This window comes from Vanellus vanellus (assembly GCF_965231255.1).
Source record: "Vanellus vanellus genome assembly, chromosome: 6".
NCBI lineage: Eukaryota > Metazoa > Chordata > Aves > Charadriiformes > Charadriidae > Vanellus > Vanellus vanellus.
The window spans coordinates 11,143,442-11,165,290 of NC_138911.1; the positions used below are offsets into that span (position 1 = coordinate 11,143,442).

Genomic DNA, 21,849 nt, shown 5'->3' on the forward strand with positions numbered 1-21,849 from the left:
TGTAGTACAAGAGGTTTACATTTAAAAAATCAAACTATTGTACCACTAAACTAAGATTTACTGTATGTCCAGAAAGAAAACTTCTGTAGCACTGAACCTTCTGTAGCACTCAACCATGTGCTGCAGCTGGGAAATTGAGGGAAGGGTTTCCCTCTGGGGACACAGGGTGCCTTCCCATCTCCGCTGCTGTCTACTGCATTTCTGCTAGTATTCAGAGCTGACTGAAGCTGCCTTAGGCTGCCAGTAACACTGGATTTTATATTGGTGATTATTGTAATAATGCACTTGCAGGAAATTTTCAGGACTTAGCTTCTGCAAAAATACTTCGCTCACTATTACCTCTCACCCAGGATCCAAGATAAAATGAGATGCGTAGGTCAGTTCTTTCTTGTCACAACAATGTTGTCCCAGAGCAGGGAGCCGACTACTGCAAAAACTGTCCATGAAATCCCTGAGGTGCAGAACAAAGAGGAAAAATAATGTGGAAACTGGGGCAGATAGATACAAAATGATGATGTTGTCTGAATTTTTTTAGAAAAAAAATTTGAAAGGAAACAATGAGGGAGAGTGGGGTGCTGGCCAGCCAGATGCAGGACGCGTCTCCTCTCACGGACCGAGCTGGTCCTCGGAGCTGAAAACATCTTTTGAAAGCAGAAGACTGGAAAGCAAAATACATAATGGAGATGTCTGGCAGCTCCCACCATCCTCTTTGCATTAAACCCGTCCAAAAAAAAAAAAAAACAACAGAAGGAAGGTCTCGGGTCTGAACGGGAAACTCCTACCGCTCCTTTCCCTCAGCGTCTCTCCCCCAACCCCGCGCAGCCTCACTCCCCTCCGTCCTCCCCGCTCCCCCCGGGCCGAGGCTTTCTGCCGGGGGGCCCGCGCCCTGCCTTGCCTCTCTCCGGCCGGGGGGTGAGGGGGCCGGCGGGGGGCCGAGGGGGCCGGGCCAGGGCCGAGGGGGCCGGCGCTGCGGGGCCGGGCCGGGACTGCGGAACCGCCCGCTCCCGCCCCACCTCCGCACCACCAGCCCGCCACCTTTGAGGGGCAGCGGCGGGAGCGGCGCCACCGGGATGCGGCGGGGAGCGGGAGCGGGAGCGCGGCGGCGATGGCTGCTGCTGGCGGCCCTGCTGGGGGCTCTGTGCGGCGCCGCGGCGGGGGGCGGCGGGCGGCGGCGGGCGACCAGCCTGGGCGAGATGCTGCGGGAGGTGGAGGCGCTCATGGAAGACACGCAGCACAAGCTGCGCAACGCGGTGCAGGAGGTGAGGGGGAGGCGGCCGGCGCGGGGGGGGGGGGGGGAGACACGGACCCCGTGGGGGTGGGAGGCCCCTTCTCTCCCTCAGTCCCCGGGCCGCACCTCACCGCACCTGCGGGAAGCGCCGGCGTCTCACCCGCCTTCATCGATTCCTGTCAGCGGCCGCCTCTCTGCGTCCCCTCAGCGGGGCCGGGCCGATGCGTGCGACGAAGAAAGCCGGCGGCCGGCCCTGCCCGCGCCCCCCGGCCGGTGAGGAGCCGCTTCCTCAGGCGGGGAGAGCGGGAAAATCCCGTCAGCTTCGCGTCCGTCGCCGGCAGCCCGCCCGGTGCTGCCGCCCTCCTCAGGCGGGGGAGGGCGGGAGGTGCGGGAGATACCGGCCCGGCCGCCCGTCGCTACGGAGGGTCTCTCCTCTGCTTCTGTTCGTTCTCGCTGGAGGACTCTCCCGCCCCGCTTCCCGCTTCTTGCCGGGCCACCGCGGCGCCCCGCGCCTGCTGCCCGGCCCTGCGGCTCGGGGTTCGCCGGCGGCCGGTGCCTGTGTTGCCGCCGCCCTGGAAAGCCACCCCTCTTGCAGCGGTGCGGGCAGGGAGTGAGTGAGGCGAAACCGCAGGGGAATAGTCCGTCTGGATCCTAAAGTGAGAAAATAACAGTAGGCGGCAAGGGGAGGAGGGACGAGAAGACTCGTTTTATTGCCTTAGTAGAGCAAAGACACAAGAGGTTATCCCAAAGCAGGATTCTCACGTGTTAAGACAGTCCTGAAAACAGGTGTGGGGAAGGGGCTCGCTTTTGATGTAATCCCGTGTCTTCATCTCAAATTCCTCGCCCAGAATCGCACAGGACCGGTTTCAAAGCCGGGAACCGAGTCTAGACCCCCGGCCCTTGTCCCCTGTTGCTGTCGAAGACCTTGTTCCTGCATTCCCCTTACTGCTGCGCTTTTTTCCCTTTCATGTTAAAAATCTTCCCTCCGAGTTCGCTTTCCCTCTCATTCTAAAACACAGAGTCTGAAAAAAAACTTTTACTGACAACCCACTGGGGAAACAGACCTTTGTTTCCTCTAATGAAGTAATTTCTGAACTTTTGCTGTCATCTGGACGGTTGCTGAAGTCTACCTCTGTCATCCACTTCACTTAGGCTGCAAACCCATTGAGACAAACCATTTTTTTGAAGTATTCTTTACAATGCCAAAAATATGCTTTGTTATAAATAAGGATATAGTCAAAATTTCTGCCTGTTTTCCTATAGTCAGTTCTGGATTGAGGAATGGTCTGTATACAGCACAAAATGTGGATTGTCTGAGCTGCGTCTTAGCAGATAAGTGCTTTACACTCAAAAAGGTTTGCAGCTGTGGTTTAAGATAAACAGACACACCAGGAAGAGAAATTTTGTCTTGGGAGAAAATCTTTTGTTCAGCCTGGATGAACTTGTGGCCTCCTAGCTGTGTTACAGCAGTTGCAAATAACAAAGTGATACAACTTATTCAGAGTTTGTGTTGTTTACAAGACTCATGCCTTTTTGCTGAGCTTACTCTGTTTTCTGATCCAGAGAGGACTCCTTTTCTGTGTTGCGCCTTCGTCTGGCAAACAAAGACAATGGGAAATGAAATAGAGAATGAAATTCTGGATGTGTGCACCTTGATCTGTAGGACTGCTTCTGTTGACATCAAGGGGCTTTGGCTATGTCTCTCTGTCCTGCCAGAATATTTCCCTTTCTTTGTCAGTCTGACTTAAGTGCTTAGTGGTTTTCTGGGGGAAAAAAGAAAGCTGGGCTCTTGACTGGCATCAGACTGTAGATGCCAAATTGTAACTAGTCTTCGCACACTTTTTCCTCACAGGGACTGACTTTGGCTTAAACAGTCCAGAGCTCAAGGGTTTAGCTCTCCACTGTTTTTCTAGTCCATTAAAAGAGCTGCTGTTGTCACTGTCTGAAACAGCTGAGTGAGTGTTCCCATGCAGGGGGACCCATACCAACAGCATCACATAATTAAACAGGGTGTTACTGAGGGCTGCACAAGAAGTGTTGCTTGTTCTCTTTTGTGTAATTGTTGCTAATTTTGAGTTGGTTTATTTGAATTTGGCAGATGGAAGCTGAGGAGGAAGGGGCAAAAAAACTGTTGGAAGTGAACTTTGAAAATTTACCTCCCAACTACCATAATGAGTCCAACACGGAAACCAGAATTGGTAACAAAACTGTTCAGACTCACCAAGAAATTGACAAGGTATGAGAAAAGATGTATAGCAAGCTGCTGGTTCTTACATAACCTTTTCTTCAAAAATAAAACCAATTTTGCACATTTTGTGGAGAAATAAGATCACGTGAAGCATAGACTTTCCTGATTATAATTACTTCAGGGTTTTATTGTACCTTATTTGCTTGCCTGATCACTGTGTAGGGGCACTGGACATAAAAGGTTAATATGAAATAATAATTTATTTTGAAAAAAGTGCCTGCTAAAAATAGAACACAGGTACAGCTATTGCATGCGTCATAAAGGAATGACCATCTGCTGTTCAGTTAGCTTCATTACAGTGACATTTTAAATAGATAAGGAGGTAGCCTTGTCATCTACTTTTCCCCCTCAGATTAGGTTTTTATATGAGTGGCAGCAAAATGGGAAAAAAAGGAGAGGGTGGGGTGAGCTAATTATTGCACAATGAAGTACTGAGAGCAAAAAAAGACTAAGTAAAAAATGTAGTTTGATATTTTGTTCTTCTGCCATATCAGGTTACAGATAACAAAACTGGATCAACAGTTTTTTCTGAGACAGTTATTACATCTATAAAAGATGGAGAAAACAAAAGAAATCATGTAAGTGAACACGTTTTTTTCCTTTTGAAAATTAAACAAATACTTTGGGTTCATCATTTAGAAGAAGGTGATATAGTTCACCTAGCGAAATTTCCGAATGCTTTAAAACACACAAAACCATTATGGGTAAGCAGTCAGAAATGTTTTTGGTTTTTACTGAATATATTTATATTAATAAATATACAATATCAATATAATTAATATTGATTATATAATAATATATTTTAATAACTATTATAATAGAATATATTATGAATTGAAAGCAGAATTTCAATGTTGTGGTTAACTGAGGTGCTTTCCAGTGAGTGTGAATAAACCCTTGGTATAGCAGTGCTTAATGTACGTCCACTCTGTGCTTTTGAGTTTCATTAAAAAATTACTTTGTAGACTTCCAACACTAGAAAATAACCCCCAGATTGTCTGCATGAGCACACACATGTCTGTGGAACAATATATGGCTCTATTTGCTTTTCAGCCTAACCTAGTGATGGACACCTGGTTGTGAGATGTCACTTTGGGGAGGATGAAAGAGGGGCAGGACAATAAATGCCCCTGCCCTCAGGAAATATGGTGTTTAAGGATTCTCAAAGAAATTTAAAAGGTCAAGAATATTCTTTACCTGAGTCTTGCAAACACCGGTACATTTGCTAAACATCAATAGTCCATGAGAAATTCAGCATGTACCACTATTTAGAACAACTGTTAGGTTTTCTTCAGTTATAGTCTTACCAAAATGGCCTTTTTTATGCTCTTAGCAGGACAGGACTTGCCAGTGTTTCCTCTGATAGCTGGTTTGATCTGACTAACAGTTTGTGGTTTAATTTAGTTTAACATGCCCTGGCTTTTTTTAGAGTAACTTTCTTCCAGTTCTTTCACAGAAGAAGCTCTTTAACTATTTTATAGAACTTCTAAAAAAGAAAAAATTATGGTGGTAGCTCCTATTTTTAATGGGCATAAAACCTGAAATTAGTGCGTCTTTTCTGCTTTCATCCTCTAACTAAGTTTTCCCTCTTTCAGCTCATATTTTTGTACTGTACAAGTTTGAGAATGGCAAGTAGCAAAATAAAGTTGCTTTTGTATGCTATACTTTTTTTTAATTATTTTGCAAAGCTTATAGATTAAGTGGTAAGTCAAGGTACAAAATAAATTTCTGCTGTTCTAAGCTCCAGATTGGTTTTAAACAAAGTGTTAACATATTCCACAATGCTTTTTAAGAATGTGATATATGTAATGAAGGCAATCCAAATGTTTTTTTCAAGCAAATATGGTCATGATCTTCAAACCCAGTGTACAAAAGCAAACCTTTCAACCTTCTTAGCACTGGGACAGAACACTAGTGTTGTTGGCTTGCTTGTGGTGTCTAATCATTTTTCACAGCTGTAAAAAATATTTCTACGTTAGCTTTCTCCAACGATCATAGAAAGTTCCTTACAAGCTTCATATATCAAATGACATTATCTGCATTTTCTTTATGGGAAGGTTGTCTCACCAAGCCAGTGCTGCATTCAGAACGAATACCGTTATTAGTCTTCCAGCTGAAGAATTTGAGGGCTGAATACAAATTTTTGTCAAACTTCATGGTGGTGGTCTTTATTCAGTTATGAAGTATGCGCAATCAGAACTGACCACATCAACTCCTAATCATTTAAGTCCTGGGGTACTTTCTTCATCAACATCCTTATTGCAGCAGCTGCAGAAACAAAACTACATTTGTTAGTGTTTATTTCCCCTCTCACACTCATTTTGAACTTTCAGCATGCCCATGGTACAAACACCTTATTTAGAGGCTGCCAAGTTAGAGAAAAAGCTAAATGGGAAAAGCAACCAACATGTATTTGACTGTTATTTAAGGAGAGCAGGCGAACACGCATATATTAACGTGACTAAGAGGTGCCTAACAGAAGTAAATCTGAAAATACTTGAAAACTTCAAACATTAAAGAGGAATAAGAGTCACTTAGGGTAATATAAGGGTGAAGTACAATTGTACAAGTAATGGCATGAGATTGAGAATTGGAAAATTTGAGTTACAGCAAGAAAAATATGCTGTCAAGGAGAAATGTCCTAAGTAGAAGAAAAATTTTGTCCAAATTAAAAAGCACTTTTACTTAGATCTGTAAACTTAAAAGTCTTGGGAAAATGAGTTGCAGAAAACTTTCACTGGCCCCTTGGGTCATTTTTATATACACAACTTTTCATAGTTGAAGTGTCATGTGACATTGTGGGATGGACTGGATGATGGAAGAGTAATTCTGCTTCTTCACTGCTTATTTTCAATGTTAGCATCAAAGTAATACATATATAGGTCTTGTATACTTCTGGCAGTTAAAAATGGAAGCCTTTTGAAATCTGTTTGGAGGTTATCTCAGTGGACCTCTAAATATGGCTAGTATATGCTGTTCTGTAATACACATTCTTAATACCCGTCAGTGATTCATCCCGCTGTGTAGTACAACGCAACAAGAGGTTTGTATAACTGTAGCTATAAGTATTGACAGTCATTTGAAAAGGGCGACACTGACATTTTGTTCTGGGGATGGAGAATTTGGTAGCAGAGACTGTAGGGAGCCAGCCATTGGGAACAGGACCTCCATTCTCATGGTACTCCCATAGCCTTCAGATTGGTGCCTCTTTAGAAGAGTGCTTTTGTTTTTGTTTTCAGTCTGCCAAGTAAAGGAAATAGGCACAAGCTATCACACAAGCTCAACTTCTGTGCTTGTAGAGAAACTGGATATTGAAAGCTAAACCTGTTTCATAGGTTTGGTTTATAGGCTTAGCTTATAAAAGTTAAGGATTCCCACAGCTCCTGCTCTTTAGGTACAAAACTGAGTGGTAAATATGAGAATTCATCAAACATCTCAGCAGACCACCTGCTCTGAAATGTAAACTCTATATAATTTAATACTCCAGTAATTAGTAAGAGCTGGAAGGAACCCTGCAACCCTACGTGAACCTCAGTTCACGTTTGTTCTCTGAGCTGAGTTAAAAGCCACTGAAATCACTGAAAGTTTTTCCAGTGACTTTTTTGGGTTTTGAGACATGAAGCAAAAGCTTCACAGGTGGGCAAAGATGTGTCTTGCGACGGGTCTGTGTTGCGGTAGTAAATCCACGTACTGGCTGGAATGAAATTTGGCAATGGAGAAGCAGCTTCATGGAAAATAGGTTGTGTCTGCTTTTTAAATCACAGTGCCTGTGCCACCCCTATGTCCTCCTGCGAAAAGGTACAAGTACACTTATATATAGGGCAGATAAATACACATAAGTATATACACACACATATAGTGCCGATACACTATTACAGAAGCATAAGGCATAATCTTCCCCACACACATGCTTTTCCCTCTCAGACAGTATTTCTTGGCTTTGCATCACAAAAGTATTCTCTTTAGGCTGTGTTCTTTGTTATTGAATGGCTCACTTGACAGTATTTTGATGGCCAGAAGACTATGAGTATTTTAAGTCTCCAGAAGAGGAACTGGGCTGTTTGCCATTTCTGGCAATGTAGTCCAGTTCTTCAGAGGTGCTGCATTATTTGGAGGCGCCATTTACATTCCCAGACTAACATTCACTTTCTCAGATGTCAGTGAGGACTGACAGTCACCAGCATAGATGTCAGGCTTTGATCCAACAGTCTTGTATCTTTAAAGAGGCCAAATACAGGCAAGAGGTAGCTGGATGTGCACATTTTTATGTCTGTGCAGGGTTTTATATCCACTTTGTCCTGGGTTTGAGGCTCAAATATTCTATAAATTACTTCTCTGGGGAACATTAGTTAGCTTACAAATTAATAGAGTAATTCTAGTAGTATTCTCAAGTATAGAACACAGATGAAGTAACAGCACTCTTTATTACCATATGAAAACCAAAATGTTTTCTGGCTTGTTGACTAGTCCTATTTTAATTGTGATACATTAGCCTAACAAATGAAAAGCAAGCATAAAAAATAAAAGAAAATAAAAGGAAACAAAATTGGTATTGGTAAGATTTGCTGCACAAAGATTAGTTGTATTACTTCTCAGTTCCGTTCAGAGTAGCATTTTATGTAGATCTCTCTTTTCTAATTCAAAGCTAGTTTACCTAGGATATTTTTCTTGTCTGTATTAATTCGATAAATAAAAATGGCAACAGCTTCTCTGTAGCAAGTTTTTGGGTTGTTGTTTTTTTTTTTTCCCCAAAAAACTTTAATAGAAGTACATATGGTTCCTTTCAATTCTCTTTATTGAAAGAGATTTTTAGAGATGCTAATATCTGGGGAGGGTGTACCAGGGAACTGGAAGAGTATCATGCATTTCTCATTTGGCTTTGGCACTATAAAAAAACATTCCTTTCTTTTGCCTGTCCTTGATGGTAGAGGTTCTTGAGGGCATGACTGCGCCGCCTTATTAATTACACAGTACAGGTCAAAGTTTCTTTGTGGGGGAGTAAGGAGAGGTGCCTTCAGTGGGATTCTGTGCAAGGTGCTTGCTCTTTCTCTGCAGAGGTGGGTGTGTGCCTGTATGCACACACGTATTTGTCACCCACCTTCAACAAATACAGCACAGCTGGTTAGTAAGTAATTTCAAACACTCTCAGGTCCTTAGGAGAGAGGCCCCATGATACCAGGCCTTTATTTCCATGGTTAGAGGCTGGCGTTTGCATCCCTGCGGCTCTGGGCAGGGAGGATTGTGTCACTGTGGAACTGCTTTTACAAGCAGACTTGTCAGGTTCTGGATGTGACTGTCAGTCAGGTCACTGGTTTACCTGTAGAGATAGAATGGATAGCATCCCCACTATAATGGTCTTATTTAAAGCATTTTTCAGCCTTTATCTTTAGTCTCACAGTAAAATAGTAAAAAGAAAGAAAATAGTAGAGGAATTAAACATTGATCTCTCGGGTTCTATTTCCCCCTTTTCTAGAGAAAAATCTGTTTTAAATGGCTAAGCTGTAGCACTTTATAATCAAGCTTCCACATCTCTGCAGATATCCAGAACTGCTAAAGTAACTGCTTGGTTCCTATTTCAGCAACTTTTATATGATTTCAATAAGAATGTTCTCAGCTGCATACACCGGAGTTGCTCTCTTTGCTCTTTCATACTGCTCCAGGGAGAAAAGTTCCTACCAGTGCTGAAGAGAAAAGGAGCTTTGAAAATTGAGAAGGAAGCATTAAGGGAAGGGAAATTGCAATTTTTCCATCCGCAGCACTGCAGGAGAGCAGCTGATGGCAGAAATTTGAACATGCAGCATCTTGGTGTTGACTTCTGCTCCCTTTGGCATGCAAGTGTCTCAGGGAAGACACTTGTTTTGGGCATCCCAGTCCTACATTTGGGTCCAATTTTTTTGTTTCATTTTTCACAGAACTTTTAGTCTGTGGTGGCTTGCACTCAACAACTTTAAACTATCAATAGACACACTAAGTGCATTCCTGGGTTGAAATCCTTGTCTCTGTCTAGCCCAAAATCCCATAATATCTAAATGTGGTAGGTTTTGTATACTTAATAATTTAATTCGTTAGCACACTCAGTTTGCTTTTCTGTTAACTGTCCTGCCTGCTCTGTTTTAACTTTTTACATAAATCATGTCTTGACTAGTACAGTTCTTTTCAAAACCCCCCACCCTTTAGGTAGTTCTTAGTGGGGAATAGATAAGGCAAACTGTACTTCCTAGCTAATGCTCCAGGAGAGAATTAAGCGATCTGAACAAACTGTGTCACTGTTTTTCAAGTTTATATACTACATAGTAACTTGAATAGATTTTTACAATTATAATATAGGCTAAAGCTTTAAAAAAAAAATATGCATGAATAGCTTACGGTGGCAATCAGTTAAAAAATGAACCATAATTTTACTAGCCCTTTGTAAGCTGAATACCTGCATCCTATTGCACTCCCTTTTGTCACATTCAATGAGTATTTCTTAAGTAGCACATCTCAAGTGTTTGCAAGTCATAGCTTACATTTTAAAATTAAACACGTCTTGTAAGCTAGGTTCCCAATCCACCTAAATTAGAATCATAGAATCATAGAATTGCTGAGGTTGGAAGGGACCTTTGAGATCATCAAGTCCAACCATTAACCTACCCTGACAAAAACCACTTCTAAACCATGTCCCTAAGTACCACATCTACCCTTTTTTTAAACACCTCCAGGGATAGTGAATCCACCACGTCCCTGGGCAGCCTATTCCAATGTTTAATAACCCTTTCAGTGAAAAAGTGTTTCCTAATATTCAATCTAAACCTCCCCTGACATAACTTAAACCCATTTCCTCTCGTCGTATCACTTGTCACCAGGGAGAAGAGGTCAGCCCCCACCTCTCTACAACCTCCTTTCAGGTAGTTGTAGAGGGTGATAAGGTCTCCCCTCAGCCTCCTCTTCTCCAAGCTAAACAACCCCAGTTCCCTCAGTCGTTCCCCATAAGATCCAGATCCTCCAGAGCCCTCGCCAGCTTTGTAGCCCTTCTCTGGACACACTCCAACACCTCAATGTCCTTCTTGTAGTGAGGGGCCCAAAACTGAATGCAGTACTCGAGGTGGGGCCTCACCAGTGCCGATTACAGGGGGATGATCACTTCCCTAGTCCTGCTCACCACACTATTCCTGATACAGGCCAGGATGCTATTGGCCTTCTTGGCCACCTGGGCACACTTCTGGCTTATATTCAGTCCACCAACACCCCCAGGTCCTTTTCTGCCAGGAAGCTTTCAAGCCACTCTGCCCCAATCCTGTAGTGCTGCGTGGGGTTGTTGTGACCCAAGTGCAGGACCCGGCACTTGGCCTTGTTGAACCTCATACCATTGGCCTCGGCCCATCAGTCCAGTCTGTCCAGATCCCTCTATAGAGCCAACCTACCCTCAAGCAGATCAACACACCCACCTAGTTTAGTGTCCCCTGCAAACTTACTGAGGGTGCATTCGATCCCCTCATCCAGGTCATTGATAAAGATGTTAAAGAGAACCAGCCCCAGAACTGAGGCCTGGGGGACACCACTTGTGACTGGACACCAATTGGATTTAACTCCATTAGTTTTCCTGAAGGAAAACTAATAGACTTTTTTTTTTTTTTTATCTTATCATGTGTGAAAAACTATTGCTTTTCACTAGCAAAGCTACCCTCAGTTCTTTTAGTCTCTTGCACAACAACTCTGAGGCAGTGTGCTGTGTTTTGCCCTTCTGATGTTTTAAGTTTGCTAACAAAAGGTGTGATGGAGTGCGCACATACCCCTGAGTATTCATGTCTAACTCCATAAGCAGCAGATGCTTTAGTGATGCAAAAGCTATTAAGAGATTTAATTTAGCTCATGGTTGATAGGATGGCCTTATTGCCAGTCACAGTGTATCTCTTAAGACCGAAGTTTTTACTGGTCATCTGATGTTCACTGGACTATAGCCAAAAAAAATCTGAATGTTAGCTTCAATGAATGGAAAGACCTGACATAAGGAGTTTGAAAAGCACGTGTTGCCTCTGATCCTTCATGAAGAAACTTCTCCAAGGAAGAAGGTGGGAAATCTCTGTAATTGCCAGCTGAGGTGTGTGTCATACAGTTCAGTGTCCACACCTTTATTTACTGAACTTAGTCCATTCTGAGTTGGCTTGCTTTCTAGTGAGAATACTGTGTAGAAAGTTGCGGATCCACACAGAGAATCAGGAATGGGTAATGTGTACAAACATAAGATGGTTTTGTAATACTGTAGTGCTGCAATGGCCGTGATGTGGAGAAAAGTGAGACTGCAGTTTCCATGGACTCAGATATCATGCTTGGTGACCTTGAACAAACAAGCAGGTGTAAACAGCTGCTAGACCTTATCAGAGTGAAGAGAAGCAAGGTGCCTTTTGCTGAGAGGTGAGGCAAACCAGGCAGGTGTTTTGGCTGAAAACACAACAGCCAAAGGTCAGAGAACACAGATCATTATCACATTTTTTTTTGTCTTAAATAGTGGCTTGGATTTACAGGCAAAGAACAGATGCAACAGCAAAGGGGTTACTCCTAATTAAAGGTATCAAATCCTGCTCTTGTTTGTATCAGTGGGAGTCTGAAGTAATTCAGATAACTTTAGTAAATTTACTTTGCTAGTAATGAAAAAGAAGTAAAAGAGTGACTAGGATTTCTTTCATATTTCCTATTAGTCTAGATTAGTCTAAGCTTTTTTTTCTGTCAAGTTAGGCAAAGGAAACTGTGTAGTACTAATTGATATTCTGAAAGTAACATTCTTCGTTAGTAATTCAGGTCTATGCCTGTGTTTAGAATTATTTTAAAATTTGCCAGGTCCTTATGTGCTACTATGTATTTCTATTCCAGTTAAACTCCAAAAAAAAAAGAATATTTTTATGCAAAATGAAGTTGGCTGAAGAATCGCCTCACCATTTTTATCTATCTGGACTGTTACTCTTTGAGTAACTAAATACTGAAGGGAGAAAGATTTTCTTGGAATAAATTTCTCCTCACCAAAAATAAGCTATTGCTGTAACACAGTCACAGTGCCTAGAATGGATTCAGTGTTCTTGGTGATTGTGTTAGTAAAAGCACAACAGTAAACCAGTAAGTTTATTGCCAGAAGGCTATGAAACATACTTCCTCTCAAAGAGTTGGTGCCCACCCACTGCTTCATCAATGTCAATCTGAGACCCATGCACCACTTCTAAAGCATTCTTGTTAGTTGTGGAAATAAATTCTGAAGCTTTTAATCTGTGGGGAGGTATGCATCATGTTCAGTTCTCTGCTTTTTCCTTGTTTGCATATTGGTTGGTACAACCCTTCTGCAAACAAGCCGTGGTAAGGGAGTGATGTAAATCAAAGAGCAGTTGTTTACTTTTCCCCTGGTTTTAGTTCAGTCTTCTCACACATAACGTGCTGAATTTAGGCAACCAAGGCTGTCCAAATGTCCAAGTTGTAGGGACATGTAAAAACACAAATCACCATGAATGCTTTTACTTTCTGCCTCTACTAGATTTACCTATTTATCCTAAGAGAAATATTTTTTTTTTTTTTATCTTCCCTGTAAGGTAACATGCAGTCAGGAAAGTGAATCTTGTATGTGGGCTGGTGACAATCCTGTGATCTACTGACATCTGTTAAGAGATCATAGTATGGACTGTCTTTAGACAGCAGGGAAAGTTCATCAGCAATGTTTCCTCTGGTCAGACCCATGTAGCAAAATTAATCACACGATAGGAAAAGAATTAAGGCAAAAGAGAAATTTTTTCCACTGGTTTTGATTACATGGTTTAATCCATTGGTTCCAGCAGACACTTATTTGAGAGTTTAGCTGAAACCATGTTATCTAATTAAGCAGTAAGCTTTAGCTACAGTGCTGGATGCAAAGCATAAATGTTTTCTCTTTTTATTTTTTTTATTTACATGTGTTACAATCTTAGAATGATTGAGGTACAAAGGATACAGATGAATGAACTAAATCTGCAGCTGGTTTACATCTGTATTGTCATATGTGAGGTGGCAGAATGGTACCAGTTCACCATGGCTGGGAGGTTGGCTGAGTAACATGTCATTCCATATACGATGAGCCTAAGTCTTCTCTAACTTTTTCCTGGACTGTAGGAGGTGTAGATTCATCAAAATCAGCGGAATGACACTGGTTTTACACCAGTGAGTAGGCGGAGATCTGTGATTGCTTGGCCTTCTGTGCAGTTGCTTATGGTCAGAAAGACCTGTGAGATGCTACTAATGCAGCTTGATGGTGTTTTGTATTACTATTTGCTAATGTAAACCATTGAAATTGAAGGGAAGTGGTGATTTTAACTGTTTCTGTTTAGTTCTGTTTCATCAAAGATTTGGCAAATGTGAGAAAAAAAGCACTGTAGAATGGTGGCTTCAAATGTATTCCCTTGAGAAATGCATTTCCGTGTCAGCTGAGTACGTCTCACTTTGTCCTTCCTCCCATCTGATTCAAAACCAGCATTCTGTTATCTTTTGCAGTGTGTCTGCCATTTTGAGGGACTGAGTCACTTTGATAGCACTGAGGAATACCATACCAGTGAATGCATTAGCTGTCAAATCATGGTTGTTCACCATTGCAGCTTATAGAGAGAACCTCCCTCCAACTTTTCTACCTGTCCCAATTCTTACCTTAATAACAAGTCCACTGCTCCCTTCCAATTACTAATATATCATAATATAGCATAATTGGTAAAAAGATATACAGGGTGGGGTGGGAGTTTCAGATTTGTTTACTCGTTTTTCTGTCTGGAAATGACTGAGGGCCTGTTCTGTGAATTTACATGGCATGAGGAATCCCTCAAACTTGTTCCTGTTGAAAGTCCACTCATCCCAGGGGGAGGAAGAAGCATCTTACGGCATGTAGAGAGGCTGACATCATGGTGTCAAGCAAAGGGGAACCTTAGTGGTCTTTCTGTGTCCAAAATATTTCATAGCTGTGAGCAAGGGAAAGTTTTGGTCTCCTAGTAGGTGTTTGTCTTGAACTCTTGTAATACATTCACATTCTTATGTCCCTTTTGGAAGTACATAAAGAGTATGCTGAAGACCCTTCTTCATTTATTCTTCATTGGAATTTGTTTAGGAAACAGAATGAATATTCATGAATAGTCATCACTTTATGTTGTTGATATCCTCTACACACATGATTTCAGACAGAAAATTAAATTAAGGGGGGAAAAAAAGGCTCTATTGTAATCACAACAAATGCCCCAAAGAGGAGGTCTGGAAGAAGCCTCAAAAAGTCAACATCTACTACCCAGATGCCTACTCCATCCTTAGGCAGACATTCATCTTGTGTTCTCAAAATCCTCAAGTGCTGGAGACGATTTATTCCAATGCTTTTCTATGCTCACTCTAAAGTCTCTATTGCTGTAATTTAAACCCCTTCTTCTTCCATCTACAGCTCATGGAAAATAAAATAATCCCTTTCCTCTACAGTAACAGCAGTTTCCCACACTGTCAACTCTGCTATAGGCAAAATCCATTGTAGATGAATTCTTACCCATGTATTTCTCTTCTAGTATTATTATCTTTGGCTGACATCTTAAACACAGTAAATAAGTCTGTTGAAACTGTAAGCTCCCAAAAAAGTGTATCATAAAAGAACAAAGCATATAAGTCAGGATTTGAAATAAGTTCTGTGAGGGATTGGGCACAGGTTGGCGTCTTACTCTCAGTGTGCTACTTTTAATTCAGTGATTAAGATTAGCAAGCAGCTATTAAGTATAGAAATCTTGTTTTCAACTGCTTTTCTTTTTGCACAGCTGTTTCACATCCTTGATGTGTACTGCTACTTTGGGTTGTTTTGTTTTTATAAATTTTAAAAATTCACATAGTTTGGTAGTGAATCATGGAAACTTTGTAGCTGCCAATTGTAGAGAGAAGAGGCGCCTGTATTAAAATTCAGCCCCTGGGCACACGATTACATGAAAGCTGTATCTTTATATGATTACTGACTACTTAGAAATAATAGCACTTTTAGAACTTTGTAGCACAGTTTCACAGTGTTTCCATAACTGTTACTGTATCTCAGGACATTTCGAATAAAGCCCAAGATCTTTTAGACCACAAGATTTTAGACACATCTTCTGGTTATCAAAGGTCAAAGAATTGTTGTTCTCCAATTAATAGATCCACAGGTAGGTGCATTTCTCTATTAAGACAATTAATTGCAAAATCATTAGGAAAACTTTGTTTATAAACATGCATCAGTATTTTGACCTCATTCGATAATCTCATGCTATGTGAAAAAGCTTTTCTTAACATGAAGCAATTAAGCATGGAGCGCATGGCTATTGGTTTTGGTCTCGGATTCTCCTAATTTCCGAATATTCTTTCTCTGTCTAATGGATATGGAAGATTATAGAGTCTCTGTGTATTTACAAAAATGGACTGAGTATAAAGCATGGCATAAGGTTTCCAGAAGCCCTAAGGGAAGGTGTTGTCAGAATTTCTAATGTCCTGCTCTGCCCACAGTACACCTGAGAAACAGGAGGAAAGGAGAAAAATTTCAATTTATAACCTGTCCTGCCTGCTCTAGAGCAAATGTGTGAGATGAGATGAGACTTCTGGTATTGCAGACACTCACTGCCTATATATACATGTGTGTATATATATAGTAGCATATATATATGGCTCTATACATATACACATATGTATGTGTGTATACATACACACAGACCTTTGCTCCTTTCTTAGTTGGATAGCTCTTAGTTTCCAGACAAAGTTAATTACCTGTCAGATTATAATTTGTGGGTTTTTTTTCTACCAAATTTGAACAGTTCTTCTAGTGCACCTCCTCTGATACCATTGCAAAATAGATTGAAATAAGTACTTTGCACTGTTTCCTACTCAGGAGCATTTGCAGAGGCTGTAGTCTTGCCAGGATCAGATTATTACATTGCTTACTGAGAAAAAGAGGAGGTCAGGGAAGAAAGTGAAGTAACTGCTGCTGCAGAGTGACCTGCCATGAAATTATTACATGACGTACAGCGATTTTTACCATGCGTGAACAGAACATGATCTGATAGAGCATCTAGGCATCATTTTTCTCATTATCCTGAGGCATTCTTCAGGAATCTTTTATTTTTTGCTTCTGTGTGTAGTTTCTTCTTTCATTGAAGTCTCAGTTCCTTGAAGCTGTGGATTATATGACATTTTATTTACTTTTTTGACCTGGAACATTAACTGTGTAAGAGTCTGATCAGTGATAGGATCGCTGTATTTGTGGTAAGAATAAGCAGATGGTGTAGAAAGGGGTGGACTTCTTATACTGGCTTTGGTGGCAGGCAGTTTATGAGGTGACTACAACCTGCCTCAATTAATTCTCTAGGCTGTTTGACAGCGTGTTAAGGGTAATGCAGCTATGTTGCTTTTGGCACCTAACGCCGAGCTCAGGTGCCTTTGGGCTGTCTTCAGTCATGTCATGTATAGAATAGAACAGGATAGACTATTTCAGTTGGAAGAATTTTGCATTCATTCATATTGCATTGTCCGGAGAGCCAGAAATGAAATTTTTCCAATTAAAATGTTCTGGTTTTTGACCAGAGAGGGAAAAGGAAATGGGTGAGATTAATTCTATAGAGAAGTTCAAGACAAAACTGAGGAAGTGGCTTGTATTTTCTTGTTTATTAGTTTTGAACTCAGAAGTCACATTCCTGTTGAGCAGCCACGCAAATAGCTGACTTACCCACATAGCACTGGGATGTGACTAATACCATAGTTTGCAACTCACATCTGCTCTTTTTAGTATGTATTTTTTTAACAGTAGTCCTTATTTTTATGAGTGCTGTGTACTTGGCAAGACAGCAGTAAGAGGTTTGCTGTGCTGGAAAGTATTACAGAGGTTTTGAGGTATTTCAAGGCAAATTAATTCATATCTCATTAAAGATGAATGCATTATGTGCCCTGTCTAGACAACTAAGAGATTAGGAAGTGGAATGCTACTGCAATTCAAACTATGGTAGCAGTTTCCATAAAACAATATTCCATTTTATGTAATTCCACCATTTTTCTAATACACGTAGTACGTGTAGGATATAAAACAGTTTTTATGGGTTTTTTTCCTTACTACTCAGCAGTTTTTGCCATCTGCTGCAGTAATGGAGACCGGCCCTATGTGAAATGACTTGTAGAAATTAAAACAAAACCTAGAAGGCGATATGTAATCACAGAAGTAAACATTAACTCTTAGAAGTGCTAATTGCTAAGAAATGTCTGTTTCAATGTGAACAAGTGGTTTTGGTAGAGCGCTTCAGCTTTGGCTGAAATTACCGTTGTCTCACAGATACAGTTGGGTGAGTTCTGAAACTCTTTGGGAAGGATCTGTAGCTACCATTTATGGAGGTTAACATTGAGTTTTACTTGAGTTACAGGTTTTTAGAAAAGGATTGTTTTTATTTCAGGAGCTTTTAAAAAACATTTAAAGGAGCTTTTTGTTCAGAGAAGCTTTTGAAGTGTAGTTGTCCCAGTAGACTGCGAGAGGTGCCCCCACGCATTTCCAAGGTTGTTATTAAAAATAATTTTCTAGTTGTGGTACCAAATGCTTTTGTAGCGTTGCTTCCTATGTTGCGTACCTGCTGGCAAAACTTCCTTACCTCTCTGAAACTGGTGAATTTTGCCTCTATACTTTATGGCTTGTGAACTTGAAATCCATAGAGGGTTAGGAATGAACACTTTGGAATGGCTCTTTTGGCTTACAGGTGTACAGGCAGTGCCAAGGCAAAAAAAAAGCCTGCCTCTCCATCAGCTGTTAGGCAGTTTCCAAAGGTGCGTAGTCACAATCTGCAACTGGATCAGAGTAAGCCAGCAAACTGGGCCATATAGCTTACACAAGGAGGGGAAAAGTGGTTCTCCTATTTGAATCCCACTTACTGTTCTCATGTCAGAGCAGTCAGTGACCTTGGCAAACAACTGCCACTGAGTTTCTCCACTACAGCTGCCCCTTACCACAGGGGCATTTTCTGTTCCATATACTCTCCCCCTGCCCCGTGCTCAGTGTCTAGCTTTGATAGATATATTAATCACCATTGAAAAGTTGTGTATAAAGTTATCAACAGCGCCTTCCTCTGCTTTCTTGGGTTCTAAACTAAAGTGTAAAGAGCCCAGAAGCAAAGGAAAGCTCATTCTGGACAGTCATTTGCCTGTCCCTGACAAATACTGGCTGAAGATACGAATAGTGAAGAGAGAGTTTTGTTTAAAATTATCTTTGAAGAAGGACTTTTTGAGAATGTGGGAGGCAGGCTGAGTGTGAGTGGGGACAAGGAATAGACAAATCAAATGTCAATTTTTAATTTAAAATCAATGATTCCATTTTGGAAGTCAGACAGTATCAGAATAGACTTGAGCATATTTTCTGGTCTACACTGAGGATGTTAATTAGGAATTAAGGGGAAAAAGAGCAGAGCAAAATAAGCATGATTGCAGTACATTGTATATGACAAGCGAAACAGTGCATTAAAATATTACCATAGTGAGGTGCAGAAACCAGATGAACACTGCGAACAAAAGTGTGTTTCTATGCGAAAGTAGGTTATCTCTGGCCTTGTAGTTCTGCTTTGATAACTTCAACTGAGAAATGCTTCATTTCTCCCTCTTTGTCCTTAATGTGTGATATGGGCAGAGGATAATGTGGTCCACACCACAGTTGGCTACACTCCACCAGTCAAGTACAGTCTGCCAAAATAGCCCGTAGCGCCTTCTAGGTCAAAGGCATGCTATTGGCTGGAGCGTGAAGATTGTTGTATCACATTGAAAAAGAACTTTTTTTCTTCTGTGCCTTTCCTGTATATGTAAACTTTCAGCCCGAAGGAAAGTACTCTTGTCAAAACCTGTTACCCCAGTTCTGACCTGTCCACTCCTGTGCCATCTCGCGCTCAGGCATCTGTTTCAGTTTTCTGGTAGTTGTGGTCCTACGACACTTCACTATCAGTAACATCTGTCATTTTTTTATTCTCCAGTGTGGAGACTAACCGTTCCTTAGGAAAGCAAACAACGACTTGGCATAATCTGCCAAAGACAAGAAAACTAAAGTTTCTTTCAACAGTCGTTGTTTTAGCAGTCTTATAATACAGAGACCCTTTTCCACGAGTTTCAGTGTTTTGTTGTTTTTTTTTTTTTTTCTCCCCTGTTGGTTTTGGAACAGATCCTAACCCCCAGATTGCTTTCAGGTGTTGCAGGATATTCACTGCAGAGTACAATATTATAATAAGAGCCCACAGGATGCTGAGTATGTACTTACAGGTACATAGCATGCTTTTCTCCATCCTGGCTTCTGTTGTTTATGAGCCCTAGTATACCCATTAATAAACAGGCAATGCTGCTTTCACCCTGCATTATTCTTTAGCACTTCTCAAACAGCATATTCCTTTGCTGCTATTTTAAATTAACAGGTATAACATTGTAATGGATTTCAGAGAGACGTACACCATTGTAAGTGTAGCTAATTCTGTCTTTAAGCTATCTGCTCATCTTGTAGGCTCTGCTGCATGTCAGAAACCAGCACCTCCTCTCCTCAGTTTACACTGACAAAGACAAAATATTCTGAGAAATAACTTAGTTTGCAGAATTCCAGAAAAAAATGGACTGTTCAGAATCTATTGCAGCAGATGTTTAGATTTGCTCCTTGTCGAGCGACTGTTGTGTCTCAAGGTAGTCTGATTAGAAAAGGTCTGTACCCTGATTAAATAAATTAAAAAAAAAAGAGAGAAAAAAAAAAGATAAAAGGTTACACATCTGCATCTGTAAGCATTACTGAGTTCTGCATTGACTACAGATTATAATACCTGGGTGAAGGAAGTTGGTTTGGAGTGTGGCACAAAATTTCACAGAGATCATAGGAAAGCAAGCTTTTTCCATGCCAGGAAAGAAAACCGTGAAGGGATATTTTGCCCAGCTGAAAACCCTCATAAAACTGGAAGTCTGAACTGGCGGGACACAATTCAGTAAGAGGGGAAAAAGAAGTTTTTTGGCAGGAGACTCATTAGCGCGGGAGAAAGCAGTGACTGGAGAATGGCAATTTTGTTGTTAGGTGGTTTTAAAGCTAGAGAGAGAGTTACTCCATGAGATTAAAAACGATTATGGCAAGATTTCTCCTTTGTGGAGAGGGACAATTGGAAAAACTGACTACACTGAGACCTGGCTGTTTGCCTGAAAGTGGATGGAACAGGAATGAAACAGTATACTTTATTCTGAGTATGGTTTATACAGAGGGATTCATAAAAGCAGCTGACAAAGCTACAGACAGAAAATTGGACAGAAGGAGCATGGCTACTGAAGAGAAGTGGCTAATGGAACCACAAAACCTCAGACATACTATACAACATTTGGATTTTGACCAATGTGATTATGTAGCAACACAAAGGCAAACAAGCAGAAGACGCACTGTACTGGAATAATGAAACTGCAAAAACATTGTGATAATTTATAGCAGCCTAGAGCCGGTGATACTAATGTCTTAAACTTAATTATAAACATATAACCTCAATATCATGTCATTGACTTGAAAAGAATCAAGCCCTAGACTGTGTTTGGCTTCTGTTCTGTGTTCTGGGTAATCAAACTGTTTGAAAACATCTCAGGTGGCCAAAATGGGTAACTTAGGTGAGGCACTGCACTTCATGCAGAGCAGCCTTGTCTCACGCAGGGCAATAAGCTTCTGTAAGGTCTAATCTGGAGAAGATCTGAAGGCAGTATCGCTGTTTCACAATGTAATCTTTTCCTCTTTCAGTGATTATAGTAATTTAAGAGCTTCACTTAAACTTCTTGCTGAGCTAATTTTCAGCCCAGCTGAAATGCAAAACCCAACTGGGATGGGGTAGAAGAAGTCAGCAGTTTGGGGAGAAATGATCTAAACAAGTAGAAATAGAAAATAAAAAGCTCAGTGGAGACTTTCAATAAAGGGTGCACAGACAACAGTTGATCTGCTCCAGCAAGTGAGATTAATATCTGCCAAAGAACAATCCAGTGGTTTCTTCAGAAAATTCGGGGATTTTTTTATAATTCCTTTTTCTTTTTTTTTTTTTTTAATTGACTAATAGCAAAAGGATAGCATCAACCCTATGGTGGTATAAATTTGTAAGAGGTAACCATTAGATGGGAAGAGAAAACACCCTCTCCCTGTGAACTGGACACATCAGGGATACACAAACATACACACTTTCTGTATTTTCCTCACTGCCATACCCGCAGAGTTGTGTTCTGGGCAGAATTTCTGACTAGTTTGTACGTCCACCCTGTGCAGCATGAATGAAAGATGAGCCGCCTCTACCACAGTGCTTGTGGGACCTCTGGGTGAAGAAGCTTTAGTCTGAGTCTGTGATTCAAATGGGGACCCAGGTGTCCCTCACACCTTGCTAACTTGAGGCCTACT

General features: G+C 41.2%; 1 protein-coding gene across 1 annotated transcript in view; it reads left to right on the forward strand.

Annotated features, from left to right (window-relative positions):
* Window positions 1–1,068: 1,068 nt before the first annotated feature.
* The window catches only part of DKK3 (dickkopf WNT signaling pathway inhibitor 3), a 30,935-nt gene continuing 10,154 nt past the window's right edge, over window positions 1,069–21,849 (forward strand). The window contains exons 1-3 of the mRNA XM_082485811.1: window positions 1,069–1,259; window positions 3,327–3,464; window positions 3,971–4,054. Coding sequence (XP_082341937.1) covers window positions 1,071–1,259; window positions 3,327–3,464; window positions 3,971–4,054 — 411 coding nt within the window. The 5' untranslated portion in view covers window positions 1,069–1,070. The remainder of the gene's footprint in view (window positions 1,260–3,326; window positions 3,465–3,970; window positions 4,055–21,849) is intronic.